The sequence below is a fragment of the Sinohyriopsis cumingii genome, chromosome 17 (genome assembly GCF_028554795.1).
Source record: "Sinohyriopsis cumingii isolate HCF-2022 chromosome 17, ASM2855479v2, whole genome shotgun sequence".
Classification (NCBI taxonomy): Eukaryota; Metazoa; Mollusca; class Bivalvia; order Unionida; family Unionidae; genus Sinohyriopsis; species Sinohyriopsis cumingii.
The window spans coordinates 43,259,758-43,277,055 of NC_142977.1; the positions used below are offsets into that span (position 1 = coordinate 43,259,758).

Below are 17,298 nucleotides of genomic sequence, written 5' to 3' on the forward strand. Positions count from 1 at the left end.
AGGGAGTCCTCCATACGCATGTAATAGGTGCGCGGGAAAATTCAAAGATTTGCCGGTCCTGTTTCAGCCACCTGCTTTGTGGGAAAATGTTTTCATCAGTTAACTGTGTTGATATTTACAATGACAGAATTCAGTGACTGAAAGACTCTTTGATGTACTGTTGCCATTTTATAAGAGTACATTAAAAAAAAAAAAAGAACATGATGCAAGAGCTAGGCGGCTAGTTCAAAGGCTTTGACTAGCGGCCGAGTGAGAAAATGTACTGATATTTAGTGATTGACTTCAGAGGCAGAAAAACCCAGTTTTAAAATCCTAGCGAGACCTCTGTTTAAAGATATCATATATTATGTAAGTTTTTATGATAAATTGTTGTCAGTATACTGTAAATAAACAGTCTGGTGAAATAGCTATCAATGAAAACTTCTGGTAAATGCTAACAGGTGGCAACAGAGAATGAAATAAACACCAGTTAAACGTCTTCCTGTGTGAAAGTCACGTTCTAATCCTTTAATTCCGCTTCAGTGTAAACATTATAATCACAACATATTATGTTCATTGAAAACATGAAAAGAGTCAATCGACCGTCACATCGAAACCTGTGAGTACTTCTTTGAGAACCTAATTACATGTACATGCCGGCTTTGTTTTGATCAACAACTTGGGGAAGTGTTTGTTGCATTAAAAAAAAAATCGATTACAAGAGACCTCGGGTGCTGGATTAAGGGTCTTGGAGCTGCCTTTGACGTAAAGCAAAACAGTAACAGAGACAACGATGATGATAGTGACTTCGAATGTTTCAGTGAAACTGATGTCATTAATGCCGAGGCTGTTTGGGAGAAATTCGTACTTACTCATGTCTCCTGAGACAGGCGTTTCTCTTGATATGGAGGAGTGGATTTGTGCTGACAATGATTGCTCCACAGCCGAATACATGTCAGATGAAACTATAATTATTTCTATAGCTAACAAATTTGCAGCAGAAGACGATTCTAACTGGAGTAACACAAGTGTTGAAAGTGATGCAGACGCAGATGTTGCACCCGTGTGGGTGGGCCCTCTGCACAGGAAGCAATCAAATATTTTGATATTGCCATAAGGTGGCTGGAGAGCCAAAATGTTGACTACGTAAAGCTCATGCAGTTGAGAAATCTGAGGGATTTTGCTCGGCGGCAGAGAAACCAAGAAGTAACACACACACAAAAAAACAACTGATTTTTTCAAAAAGTGAATTGATATTTGTCAAGCGTGGCACAAACGGCAAGTATTAACTTGTTCTAATTTACGTTGTTTTAAATTTGTAGACCAATTAAATACGTCTGTACTGATTAACCCTTGTTTTTGTTTTTTTTGTTTTCCATTTTACTTCTATCACATTTAAAAATATTTATCTATCTATCGTTCGCTTGACACTGTTTCTCGAAAAGAGTCGATCTTTTGTACATAAAAAAACGTCTAATTTGGATCAAACAATAAAACTAGAATGTATCCAATTCAACATAAAAATTAGTGACGTAGTACACAATGTGTGAAGTGGTACACATGTGAAGCAAACGGAAACCACGTGGAATAATGTTTTCAATGATCGCCTCAATATACTGTAATTTATCATGAAATTAATGTTGTCCTATGAGGAAATAATAAAGTACACCGTTATGAAGAGATATTTATTAACATTTAATTTCAGAACGATTATAAAGTGAGTATTCAACAGTATAATCTGCCAAACCCCTCCCCCCTTATTTCTCTGTTATGTCGTTTTGGGCTTATTTTATAGGTCCCTCGATAACTCGCGCCTCACTTATAGTGCGGTCGCTGTTTCTGGACCCCGATGTGCGCAAGTTATCGAGGGAGTGGTGTATGTGCCAATGTGTTATTCTCTGATAAAAGTAAAATACTGTAAAACCCTGCTGTTAATGCAATCCAATGTTTTGGACCCCAATTATCATGTTATAGCGGGGTTCCACTGTATTACAGTAGTATGTTGCACATCTGCTAATGATGATATACAAGTTCCATCCTTTAATCTAAAAAAGGCTCTAAAGTTATCAAGCAGGATGGAAAATGGGAAGGAAACTTGAAAATAGTGAACTGCAACATTGATCTCGAAAATAGAACCTTCAACCTGACATACCTTCTAATAATGCTGTAAACGTACACCAAATTTCATCCCTTACTCTCAGCTTGAATGTTGTAGAGTGGAAATGAATATATTATTGATGGACATACACAAATGTATATATTTTATTAAAAAAAACAGTGAAGAGGCAATTATGTAATCAAATAACATTGTGATAATAATCAATGCTTACCAACAAAATGAACTAGAAATAAATTATAAATCAAACATCTTAAGACAACTTGCATACTACTTTTGGATTTTGTTTAAATTTTAAATTAATTGGAATTTGATTTTATGTAAATTTTAAAGTTTCCTTTGTAATGGCTGAAAAAATCTTTTTGGGTAAAATTTAGAAAATTTAAGGTGATTAAATAATTTTCCTATGTAAAAAAGAAGATGAGTGGAACACAGGGCTCATACTGGACAACAAATAAATATGTATGGTCAGTGGAATGCATGTTACTTACCGGAGGTCCAGGGAAACCTCGACTTCCTTCAAAACCCTGAGGTCCTTGGCCTCCTGGTGGTCCTATGGGGCCAGGGATTCCTGGGTTACCCTGCAACAAAAATAAAACTTCCAAGTTATTGGTACCCTGAAAAGATTACTGATAAAGAGGTAATCCTCAATGTTACATGTCATTCACTTAACGATGCATGGGAGGGGTTGAAATAAATAGAAATATAAACATACCACAAGAATACTCCTGCCTAACAGGATGCATCCTTTAACAAATTTTTGTTTACTGTGGCATTGTCAATTATACAGAATTAATTAACAAACAACAAACTAGTATAAAAATGTAGTCACAGTGAACCAGATTGGGTAATAAAGGTGTTCTATTCATTGAGATGACCAGTTTCATAACTACTTTTTTTAAAGTAGTAAAACAGTATTATGCATTTAATACAATGCTAAATTAGTTAATGCCAGAGATATACAGGTATACAAATGCACATGTATTCACATACATCGGCAGCACAAAATGAAAACAGTATGTCCCTATCCTGCTACAGATAGGGTCTTAAAAGAATAATCATTGTTGACAACTCATAAAACACAAGCAACTGTTTTATCTTTTGTATTTAAATTGGAAATTTTGTGGCCAATGAGATTATTATAGATATATATATATATATCCATAATAGGAATGATACATACCCTTTCACCATCTTTTCCTGCTGGACCAGGGAGACCTGTGTCACCTGGGATACCCTGAAATAGATAATATGAAAACCCCATACACTGAAATGGACAATAACAAATTGACATAATTTACTTTATACTTAAAAGGTGTGTGCACCAATTTCTTCCTGTAAATTTCCCATACAAATGTTGTTTATGTAACAGCCAGACAATAGTTTCTCTCTGCCCCAAGAGGTCATTACAGTGTATCTACACTGACCATTCAATCTATGCCAATTGAAGTTTGGCTCCATGGGGAAGGCATTGGTTAGATAAAAAATATATCATATAAATCAATGTGCAAACATTTCTTATTTGGCTTGTACCTGTAACTCTGTCCAAGCTGAGTGTAACTTGAAGACAACATTATATCAAATTCAAAGTTGTTATCAAAGCAGTTTGTCTGTTGGATGGTGAGGAAAAGTAACTGTGTTATTGCAACAAAAACTGAAGTTGCCATTTGTTCCAGTGTGACAGGTATATTGATCTATTTGCCTGTGAATTAAAGCTATTTCTGAAGAAAAAAGTTTGTCTTTATAGGATGGATTAAAGAGAGCAGCATACATTAAATGCATGAAGAGTGCCACGATATATATATATATACACACACACACACAAATGCAATAACTGACAACAGTGCAAAACTAGTATGAGTGCTTTCGACTCTTAATGAGTCTTTTTCAAAGGCAAATACAAAACATAAACAAGACAACAAATAAAACAGAAAAACGGTTATGTTTGCAAAACTTTACATGGCTGTTTCTACATGAATTAAACCCTTCAATTTATTATGTTTCAACTAGTTTATTTCAACTTGTTGTGGATAATGGAAAATATTTTACTGACCTATAAATTGATGAGCCATAATGATATCTGTTATTTTATGTAAATTTATGCAAGCGAAAATTATATCCCTGATATTTCATTGTTATAGTAGTAATTATATGCTATTAAGCAAATTTAGAAAATTAGTTGAAAGAAATGTGTCGACTGCAAAAGATAATTTTATTTGTGCATGGCTGTCTTTTCTAGTCTTCTTGGTTTTTAACTGCTTGGTTTCAATGTTCTAAGGCAGTGTATCCAGTAAGATTCCTTTTCTTTCCTTGTTGTGAGCAACTGCAATAAGTGTTATTTCACTGAGAGTGTTGCCAGCGGAGAACAAGTGTTCTGCAACCAGGCTTCTGTACAGCTAGGGTGGTCTTGATTAGTGATTGGCATTAGCTTGGCCCTGACTAGGATGTCCTTGAGGGTTTTTGGTCTCGGTTAGGCTACTACAGGTTTGTTATGGAGGATTAAATTTAATGCATCTGATGATTCCATGATTGGCCAGTGTTTCCCGATGATTTTACCTATTTTTTGGGTTGTCTGGATCGTAGACCAGGATAAATGGTATCATATCAGCCTTTCCTTCTTTCCATATTTTAGTAGGTCATCACGGTTTGTTTGTTTAGCCCTTTGGGTTGCCTCTGCAATCAGGTCTTTGTTGTAACCTCTGTAAATTAAATGTTCCTAATGCAGTGTTTTGGATGACAGCTGTTTGGGATGAGATACTAGTGATTGTCAGTTGGTTTCAAGTAGATGTCTGTATGGAGTCTGTTTTCTACCGGTCTGGTTGTTGTGTCCAGGAAAACATGGTTTGAGCTGGAGACTTCTGCCATGAATTTTATTGAGGGATGGAAGTTGTTTGCCTTTGATATGAAATCATCCAGACCCTTGCTGAATCCAGTACACTTGAAATACTGTTATTTGCCATATATCAATCAGTATATTAAACAGCCTTATATGACAGGACACCATCCACGGCACAAAGAAATAAGTAAATTAGCAAAATGACAACATGAATATAATACCAAAAGCAGGATCTTAACTGATTTACTTCTTACTAATTGTACTGAAATACTCACTGGGATTCCTGGAGCTCCACGCTCTCCTTGTGATCCTGGTTCACCTGGAGGTCCCTGAAATAAGACAGAAAAGTAGGCAGGTAGGTAGGTAGGAACATAAACAGGTATGTACATAGAAATGTACGTGAGTAAGAAGGCAACCAACCAGATCAGTTTGCAGGAATGAAAGTTTAAAGGTAGAATGGTGATTAGGCAAAGAGGTATGAAGGTGAGTACACCACTCCCTTGATAACTCGCATCCTGATAACTCACAAACCTGCTTATAATGTGGGATCAGGCATGGGTCCCAATCTTTTTTAACCAGAAAATACCCCACCAAAATGGATTCCTATTTTCTGAGCTTGAAGAAAATCATGATCAAAATTGGTAACTGAAACAATGATATGTCGCTCACTTTATGGTCAAAAACGATAGATAGGACCTGGAAATTTTAGTCAACATTTTAAAAAATTATAAATTTTTAATAAGAAGTCATATAATTGGTTACATTTTCTTTCCAAACAACATTCATTCTTAGTACACTGTAATTAAAAATATTCAAGGAAATTTCAATAAAATGAAAATGTCACTTATGCCTAGTGCAGGCAGTACATTAATATTTAAATGCCAATTAATTGATTTGTATTAAGTGAAATTTGTATTTTAATTCTATCTTCTAGTTCCTCTTAACTGTAATCATCATAAATGCAGTGTATTTAAACATAAAATGTGTCAATCTACCGTAACAGCTATGTCTGCAAGAGTTTCTCTGAGAACCTAATTAAGTGCTGACCATATTTTGATAACTGACTTGCAGAAGTATTTGTTGTGTTGTTGCACTGAATTAAAAGCTGGCTTCCTTTGTATTATCACGTTAATTATGTCTTTTGAATCACATAAAGGAGGTGGAATAACATTTTGTTAAAAGACATGCAAATCCTACATACTTAAAATCTTGCAGCCCCGGTCATATGTCAAGTGAACTCACTTCAGTTGATGAATCAAACATTGTTATAAATGTTATTTTGTATGTAATATAATTAAACTATATTAAATTAACTGACACATTCATAACTGTGACCAAAGATAGCATCCAAACAAGCAAAATGAATACTTCATAAAATAAAGAGTTTGGTTTGACAGATACTGACCATTGTGGGCAAGCAAGTTTCCGAGAATTCCTGAACTGACACTTAGAGATATCCTCAAAGATGATAAGAAGTTTCACTATTACTTCCAATAAAAACACAACAGCAATATTGTACTAACTGAACAATACAAAAATTGAGTTTCAATGTAGACAATTCTCTCATGACATAAATGTTGCTAGTTTTTGAGAAAAAAAGGAATCTTGTTTGGTGGTGTATCAACAGGTAGTCTAGTTCCCTGCTACTTCTACTCCTAACTTGGCACTATACTATTAAATACAGAGATCCCACTCACATACAGCCACCCTTCTGCACCAGGAAAGCAGATTTATAAGATGGGTGGGCTTCCCAGAGGGGGACTATATTTGTGAGATGTGCATGTATATGTGTATATAGTAGGAAAGCTACATATAACGTAAAGCAGTTTATATCTTCATTTAAAAGTAGCATTAATTATTAAAATATTCTTCTTGTCTTAAAAACAGAGTTATTTCAAAGTAACATAAATTAATAATTCATGTTCTTACGCATGAAACAGAGTGGAGTATTATTTTAATCTTGGTACATATGTTGTTTCATATTTAAAATAATTCTCTTTCCATTTACTACATTTTTCCACTGCTACCAAATACTCTCCATATTTTTTATGATCTTGTTTATTTGAGCCTTCCCGACATAAAAATTTTCAGCAAGTGAATTCTTCCCACTGTTGTCAAGACAAATAACTTTTATTTTCCTTCCAAAGTATTATTTCTTTGTTTACGTGATGACGTGTTAAAGTTTTGTAACAATTTATTCATATGTGGCTAATCGTACAGTATTGCAATTTAATTTTGCAGATGAAACATTTGTAAATGAAATACCTTGTAATACAGGAAGTGATACATGAACTGTTACATTATTTTCGGTCTTTATCATTTTAGTTGAAGTTCACATGTAAGTTAAAAATTGCAAAAATAACCACAAGGTAACACGTATCTGGATTGTTTATAAGTTAGCTGTGACAACACCTAATGAATTTATTTACAGCTAAAAGCCAAAACCTAAGTCATCCATGATGACATAAATAATAAACAGACCATTCCAATAAGCACAAGGATTAACAGATACACTAAGATCATAAAATGACAAGATCTTTGAACATGACATGTTCAGCCTTGTGTTCTGGTTTTAATAACAGTAACATCCCAACTGCAACAAAAAATACAGACTTTTATGACAACAACAGAATTAACTCATCTGGAAAAAGATGCTTGCTTAATCAGAGAAAAAGACAGACCTCATTCACCCTGGTCTTTATTTATTATAATTCCACAGATAAACAGATCGAGAGCAGTGAAAGCAGGGCAACAAGATCTATCATCACGACATCATCAACATTGTGTGTGTTTTCACAACAGATAAAAACAAACAAATAACTTTGAATTGTATGCATCCATGACCACTAATCCTTTCAAAATGGAATGGCTAATTCTGATGGGATTTTGATGACTGTGGCACTATAAGTATACAAGTCTGATTTACAGTTAAAGGCATATAGCTTTACATTATTAATAAAATTGCTGATCACACTCAACTTTTCCCCCCTTTTTTTTCTGCCTTTGAATCTGCATTCTGCCTGCACAATCTACTCAGCAAATGTTTTTACTAAGGTCTAGAGAATTTAGATCAGGTTTTATGATATGACCGTTCTTAGCAGTAATTAAACAAATTTTGCAAAACATTCATGGCCACTGGTCACGTTTAACAAGAGGTCACTTATGTCTGTGCATTTATGTAGTAAAGTTGATCCATGCACAATGATTATGTTCCTAAATGATGGGTGCTTGCTCATACAGCAACGGTCATTATGATCAGGTTTACTGTGGTGAATAAAGGAATTACCTGATAAAAAAGTTTATATTAATTAACTTTCAATTAATAATTTCTATTCATTAGATAGTGTCATAGCAACAGTCACATATATTTAAATCATATGATTGACAGTACTGTGCACATTGGGAAATGCAGTGTATCTCTTTTCTGACAAGGGAGACAACTCACAGTTGGGCCTATAGGTCCTGGTGCTCCAGGGGTTCCTGCAGTTCCTGGCAATCCCTGCAAATAAAAATTGTTTTATGCACATTGTTCATATGAAAAAAATATATACAAAAAATTACCTCAATAATTCAAACACTGACTAAAAAATTAACAATTCTGTCCAAATAATATGAGACCTGCATAGTAAAACTAACTATTGAATTAAGTATCAATAAGCAACAGCTCTTATGATTAATACAACAGTAGTTGTGTTGTTACTTGCAGAAGGCTGATTAGTCTGGTGCTTTATGTCACAGCAACACAAGTAGGTTATTTAGTTCTGAGGCAAATGAAGTAAAGTGTTTTGCCCAAGGACACAAAATGATAACTGACCCAAGCCAGTCTGATGGTAGGATTCCAGCCCAAATCCTTTTGGTCATGAGTCTGGCATGCTAACTACCGAGCCATTGTGGCTCTGTACTCAGAAAGGTAAAAATGTATTATGTTATCAAACAATGCAAATATCTATTTTATAACTGTAATATCTCTAAAGAAGTCTGCATATGTTGTTGGTTTTATGGATTTAATACCATTTTTTTCAGCTATACATGGTGACCAGTACATTTGGTGGATAACGATTTTGGAAAAAGTCTGGGAAGAACCAACCCAGGGGAAGCTACTGAAAATCTTTTTCACATAATCATATTGGTTGAGCCAGAGACTTGAACCCACATGCACAGGGGTGAGATGTCAGTGATCTGTAAAGGTTAGAACCTTAGATCACTCGGCTACCCAATCCCCAAGGTATGGAAATATACATCACAGTAATTCCTACTATGATCTAATAAAACACGAGAAAATAAGCAGTCTTGTGCATGTCCATTTACATGAAGCAGATATTAAAAATATTGTTGTACTTACTGGTACACCTCTCTCTCCAGGTGGACCCAAGAAACCATCTTTACCATTCAATCCCTGTTAAAAAGAGCAATAAAATGAGACATAACATATTCATAACTGCTTAAGAAAAAAGTGGGCACATGTAAAAATGAAAAGTACCTGCACAGCATCATAAATTACAATACAAAAAAAGTAATAGCAAAAAATCAGGCAATTTTGCAAGATAACATAAATGGGATAAAATGAGTGGTATACTGTAAGAAATGCCGTTGATGTATCAGTGTCCTCCAAGTTACATTATACTTCTGAATTTCTGCCCAAAAAATTGATCTAGAAATATTTTATAGTAGGCAGATTAGTTTGTGTCTAAGAATAGGAGAACATTAATGATGGTTTTAATACCATATGAACTCATATACAGGTCATAACCAATTGCAAACAACACAGATCCTGATTTGCCATCATATAGTGCACTGGCAGATCAGGGTCCATGTTTTTTCTCCTCAGATTACTTGTAACAAACTGCATAGACCCAGATCTGCCAGCCCATTATGTAGTAGATGAGCTGGGTCTATACGGTTTGCAGCTAGATCTAATTAGGACACAAGTAGATACCATACAAATTTTATGAGCTATGCCACAGTGCTGCAACATTAAAAGCACCATTAATGTCCTGTCATTCCAAATTAAAGACTGTCATCCCCTAATTCAGAATTTTAATGCATAACTGACACAATGAATAACAACCATTACTTGCATAATTAATTAAAATGAAAAGGGAATAGCCATAAAATGAATACAATATATTGAAACGATTGAGAGATGATTAACAATACATTTAGATTTTATCCTTAATTCTATCCAAATATGGATATACACTGATGAAAAAATAATTAAGTCTTAATCTGAGCGGATTTTTGAAAAATCACCCTTTTATCTCTTTGCCCAGCTTATGTGTCCACTAATGGGGATTTTTAAGGAAGTCCTTAGGGGCTGAAGTTGGGCCCCTTTCCCAATGAGAAAGAGCTCAAAATTATGCAGAATTAGCAAATATTAGCAATTTAATCCTGAAAATAATCTTCCCAGTTAGTCTAATTCTTTACCAAAATGTTGGGCCCAAGCCCCATTCAAGCATATCCAATAAGAATCCCTGATAAATAATCTTCAACACAAATGTGGCAATAATCAATAATCTAGAAGATTATTAAATTTGCAAATGCTAATGCTCAAACTAAATCAGGACAGAAAACAACCAAACAATGACTGAAGGGAAGAAAATATCTCATCTATCAAATTTACTTCAGACAAAATGAAATTTTATGTTAGGAAATTACCATTCAATAATATTCTGCATGTTTGATGTTTTTAAATTTGCAAATTATTTACCTAAATTTTCAGGCAGTAAAGTTTGGGGTTTTATTTTCCTTGATCTTCAAAGTTTTGATTAAAAAAAAACAACAGGAAATGTCAACCACTACAGTAATCTATACTTTCAATGTAATTTAAAATTATCTATTCTTTACATAAATTGTACTTGAGCATCCATTTTGACAGTAATAACAAGTTCTATACATAACAAAGGTTATAGAAGGAGTTGGTCTTTAAGGATGATGGAACCAGGGACACCAAAATGAACCAGTAATCCTGAGAGCCATCAATCCTCATACACTCTGACATGTTAACTTTGCTTTACTATCTGATTTTTCCTTCATCCTCAATCCATTAAAATAACAATAATTGTCTGATCTATAATTCTGGCTAGAAAACGTTGAATTCTTATTAAGATTTTAAAATATCTGTACTTAAGAATCAGCTGAAATTTAATTAAAAATAATATAATTAAAATTACAATAAACATTACAATTAAACAATAGTTTAACTTTTTCTTTACCTTGTACACTCAAAAAAATCATTTTCCAAAAATTGTGCAAAAGTGTACAGATATTGCATTAACTAAACTCACCTGTGGTCCTGGGGGTCCAATGTTACCTGGGGGTCCAGGTGGACCCTGAATGCCTTGTTCTCCTTGGAACCCTGGAGGTCCTGGTTGACCCACATCTCCCTTGGGTCCAATGGGGCCTGGGATTCCGGGCTTGCCTCTTTCTCCAGAATTACCCTTAAAGAGATGAAATAAGAGCTTCCTGTAAGTCAATATCAATAGTATGGAAGTTCTATAAACAAATAAATTTCCAATATGGAATTTAATGAAAAATAAGAGGAGAGCATTATTTATATCACACACACCCCACGTAAAATATCTGTTAAGAGAAAGAAGGAACTCAACAATTTCATATATAAGAAATTCATGTTTACAAAATATACAGGTAAGTGATAGGCATCATGAGTTTAATTTGGGACAAATTTATTATTGGTTATTTGGCTTCTGGTGAAATGTGGATTTAATCCAACAAAATTACGAGCCAGCATGTATTTGATTTTCACAATTTTAACTGAAGAATCGCAAAAGCAAACAAGAGTTCCTTGAAGAGATTGATAATCTACTGGCCATAAAGAATGTGGGGAACAGATCATTTCTTTCTTTTTAACTGTTAAGTGTTGAAACCATCTTTGATATTCTTCAGCAGTAACAAGTAACAAGATTTTAAAATTAACATTTGAGGTGGACATATTGGATGTCAGTCTGTCACCATTTTAAGATCCTACTCAAAACATCTTAAGAAGTCCTCCAGTTAAAACTCCATGTTGATCTGGCTTTCCATTTTGAAGGAATAATGACAAGATTTTCAAGATGGCTGCCATGATGGCCATATTGGATATCAGATTGGCACCAGTTCCATTTAGGACCAGCAAGACATGATAAGAATATTGATTTGACCAGCCTTCTATAAGCAGCTCTAACAAGATTTTAAGATGGCCATTTTATTGGCAATGTAAGAAGCCAGATCAGCACCATTTTATTTAGGACCACCTAGACATTATAAAATGTCATTTTGCAAAAAATCCATCTTGGTACAACTATCCAATCAGAAGGAGTAGCAATAACAAGATTTTCAAGATGGCTGCTATGCTGGCCATACTGGATGTGCAAGCAGCACCATTTTCATTTAGGACTAACTGAACATTAAAATATGCCTTGTGGGGAAAACCCAAGTTGGTATGACTGTTTATTTAGAAGGAATAGCAATAACATGATTTTCAAGATGGCTGTTGTTGTGGTCATATTGGCACAATTTACATTGAGGACCAACTAGATATTATAAGAAGTCTTTTCAGGAAAAACTCATGCTGATGTGATCATCCATTGTGGAGAAGTATCAATAACAAGATTATTTTAACATGGCCACTGTGGTGGCCATGTTGGATGTGCAAATGGCACCATTTTTCATTTAGGACCAATAATACCATGGGACGAATGTGCATATAAAGTTTCATGGCAATCCTCCAAGTAGTTTAGCAAAAGTAGCAATAACAAACTTGTGCTAATGGACAGATGATGGACAAAAGACCATCCCATTAACTCTTCTGGTCCAGAAGAACTAACAAAACCATCCTGCTCATCAATGTGATGTGCAATTAAAGTTTCTAAGGGATATCTTAAATAGTTTTAAATTAAAAGATGCTGAAATTGATGATTTCTCAATAGCCAATGAGATTACTAGTTTGGTACTAAATATGAAAAAAAGTGATTATGTCCAGGTGCTGGTTCATATGCAAATAAATTCAGCAGGATATCAGTAACATATTCATCATTTATTACATAAAGCTCTCTGGTAGATCTACTTGAAAAGCATGCATGGTGATGATGCAAAAGGAATGTAGGATGAATGTATAACTGATATTGTTGAATTAAGACACACACACACATACACACACATGCCAGGTGTCTTTGGGATATACCAAAATTGTTTTGGACTTCTGCTGAAAAAAGTGCCGATGCTAGAAGAATCATATGTCATCAGACATAAATGAAAACAAAAGAGACAACTTAAGAATTCTTAACAGCAGGTATTATTCTTGTGATCAGAAGGATATGAGCTTGATTGGATCAGTTACCTTGCTATCTTTGGGCAAGGTACTTTACTTACCTTGACATGATATGACCTTCAGCATACAGGTAAAACCTGTGATAATGCGATTCTGCTTATAATGCAGTGGCAGCATGGCGCCCATTTTTTAATTTAAGGTGACTCTCTTTTTAACATCCTATATACATGCTCTCGGAAAAGCTGATTATTCATATCCCTAGCAGATTATACGATCAAGAATTTCAATGCACATTTTTAATGGAGAATGTTTTTGAAAATTTTGTTAGCTCGATCCAGCTTATATTGCGATGTTATTCTTTGGACCCAGATCATTGCATTATAATGGATTTTACCTGTACTGATATTCCATTAAAAATCAAACAAAAGAAAAAATAAATTTTTTTAAATACCAATTCTGATATTTCAGAACAGGTAAATAGTTGAAATATACAACCATTAGGAAAATACAGGAAAAATATAGGAATCTCTGAATTTATTAGAACCTGACACCCTGATAGTGACATAAAATATTAAAAATGTGCAAATGTTTGGCTTGAAGAAAATGATTAGCCTGGATCAACATCAAAAATTGGTTGAAATATACATACTGGTGGTCCTCTCTCCCCACGCTCTCCTCCGGGCCCAGGTAATCCCTTTAAGAAAAGAAAACAATAACATGTAATTATAAAATGAATATTACTATCCTCAGTCACTGAAAAATAATTATTCTGCCTCTATGTGCTCACGAAACCTAGATTTTATTTGGGTAAAATATACAAGCCAAACTGTGATGATTTCACAACCTTTTATTACAATCATGTGAAATTATAAAAATAAACTGAATGTCTTTCTAATAAAATCATGCAGCTCTCTCTCCTTATGACATGACTCATTATAATGTAATTTTAGATATAATGGGGTACTACTAGGCATCCTGTGACTAAAATTAAAAAAATTAAAAACAACTGTACTTGAATTGATATGTATAATGTATGACAAAATGAATTAAAAGAAATCAACAAGAAGCTTAGTATTGTATCTTTATTACCTTTTCAAGCTGATTATTGTATCTTTATTACCTTTTCAAGCTGATTATTGTATCTTTATTACCTTTTCAAGCTGATTATTGTATCTTTATTACCTTTGCAAGCTGATTATTGTATCTTTATTACCTTTTCAAGCTGATTATTGTGTCTTTATTACCTTTTCAAGTTGATTATTGTATCTTTATTACCTTTTCAAGCTCATTATTGTATCTTTATTGCCTTTTCAAGCATTTTTATTTGACAAAATGAAATGTATGAACGCCATGAAGTGAAAAAAATTTATATTTAAATTACATAAGGTAAAATAATTACAATATATTTGACTGTCATCATGTTTATTCTCCCACTGGGCTTTCATCAAATTTTCAATAATTCTTGCTATACTATAGTTCGATATATAACATGGCTGGCAACTACCACTTTATATCAAGAAAGCCATGTATAGCTTTTGTTTAAATGAATTTTTGTTGTCAAATAAATTGATGGCTAATGAGCAGACACATCAGTCTTGGTGCTGGTATGTTGTCATTTGGAAAGACATTCTGTTACAAGTGAACTGAAAAAGTTCCACTTACGTTCTTTCCTCTTGCTCCCCTCTTTCCTCTTCTGCCTCTTGAGCCAATAGGGCCCTGTGATAAAATAAATAAATATGAGAGTTTTTAAATTAAAAGGTCTCAAACAAGTTGCATTTATGAGATATATTTCTAAATGTAGCTCACACAGCATATTTCTTGAATAATTTTTATTTTTTTTTTTAAATTGCATTCACGATTTTGAAAATGCTTTGAACTACAAAGCAAGTTATAAGTTTTTGCTTAAGTTTTTAAAATTTCTTCATGAATGCTAGTAATGAAACAGTCAGTTGATCTTCTTTAATTAAACATCTTCTATAATTAAACATCTTCTATAATTAAACTACTAATAGTTTCTTAATCAGTACACCATGGTTACTGACAGCTGGACTCGTTCTTGTCTACAGTATAACTTCTACACTGTGATACAGAAGTTTTGTCTTTATCTTGTTAAAAGTACAATGTTTATTTTTATTTGGAAGGATTTGTTGCAAGCTTACATTTGAAAACTTAAATTTTAATTGGCTCTAAATGGCCAAAACTGTGCTGATTTGCCTTTCAACCCTACATGTACATATACCTTGGTATCATCATCATCTTGCCTACCACAGGGAGCATAACCTCAAAATAAATTCTGTTTCTTTCACTACAAATGGCAGCTCACAAAGAGATGTGGTTTGAATTGCACTAGAGGCATTGGAAGGATAGTAAAGTTTGGCAACTACTTTGGGGACTGTGTCAAATTTATAAAATGTGGGGCTACCATCACATTATGCATTCAAAATTTGCAGAAAAATCTGAAGTGGACATAACTGACTTGCTCATCCTAGTCTACAGACGCTTGAGGCCAGACAATGATCTATTTATTTTTATTATTATCATTACTGCTTTTGATATAATACCTGAACATTCCTTAACAAGAACACACCCTTTTTTTGTGTAAAAACTTACAAAAACTAGTCACTTTTAAACTTGTCTCTTATTCCTAACATGTCTCCTGGGAGGGAGGCAGCTCCTAAAATCTGAACCTAGCACCAAGTACATCTGGTGTATCAATACCACTCAACTCTGTTAGTTGTATCAGTGACAAAACTGATCGTACATGTGTTGTCTTGGACACAACCACATCTGGGAAGAGAATGAATCTTCGGAATGGAAAGTTCCAAATATGAACTAAGGGAACTAATTCTTCATGTCATGGCATTAAAAAGATGGGGGAAACTTTTGTATGACATTAATGGTATGCACTTAATTTTATGAAATTTAATGAAAGAATTGTTCCTGAGCAATATGTTTAAAGTGCACAGAGTGGGCATGGTATCAATTATTATTGTATTACTAAAATGAGCAGTAACACTATTGGAAGCAGCATCTTACTGGTTTGCCTGCTGGACCTGGATACCCTGGCATGCCCGTAAGACCAATTCGTCCCTGAAAATCAAAAACAAAATTTTTAAAATGGATGAACTGAAAACTGTATAGCTATGAACACTTTAACAACAAATTATTTTCTGATATTTTCCAGACTTCTTAAGGTAAATGTACACATTTCAATAAGAATAATAACAATAATAATAATCTACTAACAATACAAGAAAAACAACAATAAGAAGTTGTTGTTGTTGTTGTTGTGGGGTTTAAAGCCATTTTTCAGCACACGATAGGCTATGCATGGCGGCCAGTATTAATGGTGGAGGAAGAACCAGGGAAAACCCCAGTGAGAACCACCGACCCACGAGAAGCTACTGGCAAGCTTTCTCACATACCCACACTGGCTGAATCCGAGACTCGAACCCACACAGACAGAGGTGAGATGGTAGTGATCCGTAACGGAGAGCGCTTTAGACCACTCGGCCACTTGGGGCCCCAACAATAAGAAGAATATTATTAATAATAATATTAACAATAATAATAATAACAACACTAATACTATTAGTAATAACAATAAGAGTAATAACAATAATAATACTATTACAAATAATAGTTACTGTAATATACTATTAATAAAAACAACAACAACACTACTACTACTACTACTAATACTACTACTACTAACAATAATAATAATAATAATAATAATAATAATAATAATTATATAGGCCATTCTGAAATAAAGAGGAACTCTTAAAGTAAAGAGACATACATGTCATGTAGACAATGTCAATCAATATTCCTTGCAAGATCATTATAATCCCCCACCCACCCAACAGCCTGGAAATTTAAAAAATGAAATCAGTGTGAAAGTATTTGGAAATTGTTTCATGAGGCCAACCAAGAGGAGTGATCCAGTGTATACCCTGGAATGATGTCACAATGAAAGTACCATGTATTGGACAAAATTTACCATGCATGCACTGGTAATGATTAGACCTGATGTCCATATATCTTGATCCAGCTTATTCCATGGCCACAGTGATGAAAAAGTTCAGGTGTTATTCCATT

The 17,298-nt window shown here is 34.0% G+C and overlaps 1 protein-coding gene across 1 annotated transcript in view; it reads right to left on the reverse strand.

The window, feature by feature from the left end:
- Window positions 1–17,298, reverse strand: part of LOC149778517 (uncharacterized) — a 192,779-nt gene that overhangs the window by 89,246 nt on the left and 86,235 nt on the right. Inside the window, exons 26-34 of the mRNA XM_089939397.1 lie at window positions 16,234–16,287; window positions 14,860–14,913; window positions 13,847–13,891; window positions 11,216–11,368; window positions 9,274–9,327; window positions 8,377–8,430; window positions 5,207–5,260; window positions 3,279–3,332; window positions 2,587–2,676 (exon numbers count right to left, since the gene is read on the reverse strand). Of these exons, the coding sequence (XP_089795523.1) occupies window positions 2,587–2,676; window positions 3,279–3,332; window positions 5,207–5,260; window positions 8,377–8,430; window positions 9,274–9,327; window positions 11,216–11,368; window positions 13,847–13,891; window positions 14,860–14,913; window positions 16,234–16,287 (612 nt within the window). The remainder of the gene's footprint in view (window positions 1–2,586; window positions 2,677–3,278; window positions 3,333–5,206; window positions 5,261–8,376; window positions 8,431–9,273; window positions 9,328–11,215; window positions 11,369–13,846; window positions 13,892–14,859; window positions 14,914–16,233; window positions 16,288–17,298) is intronic.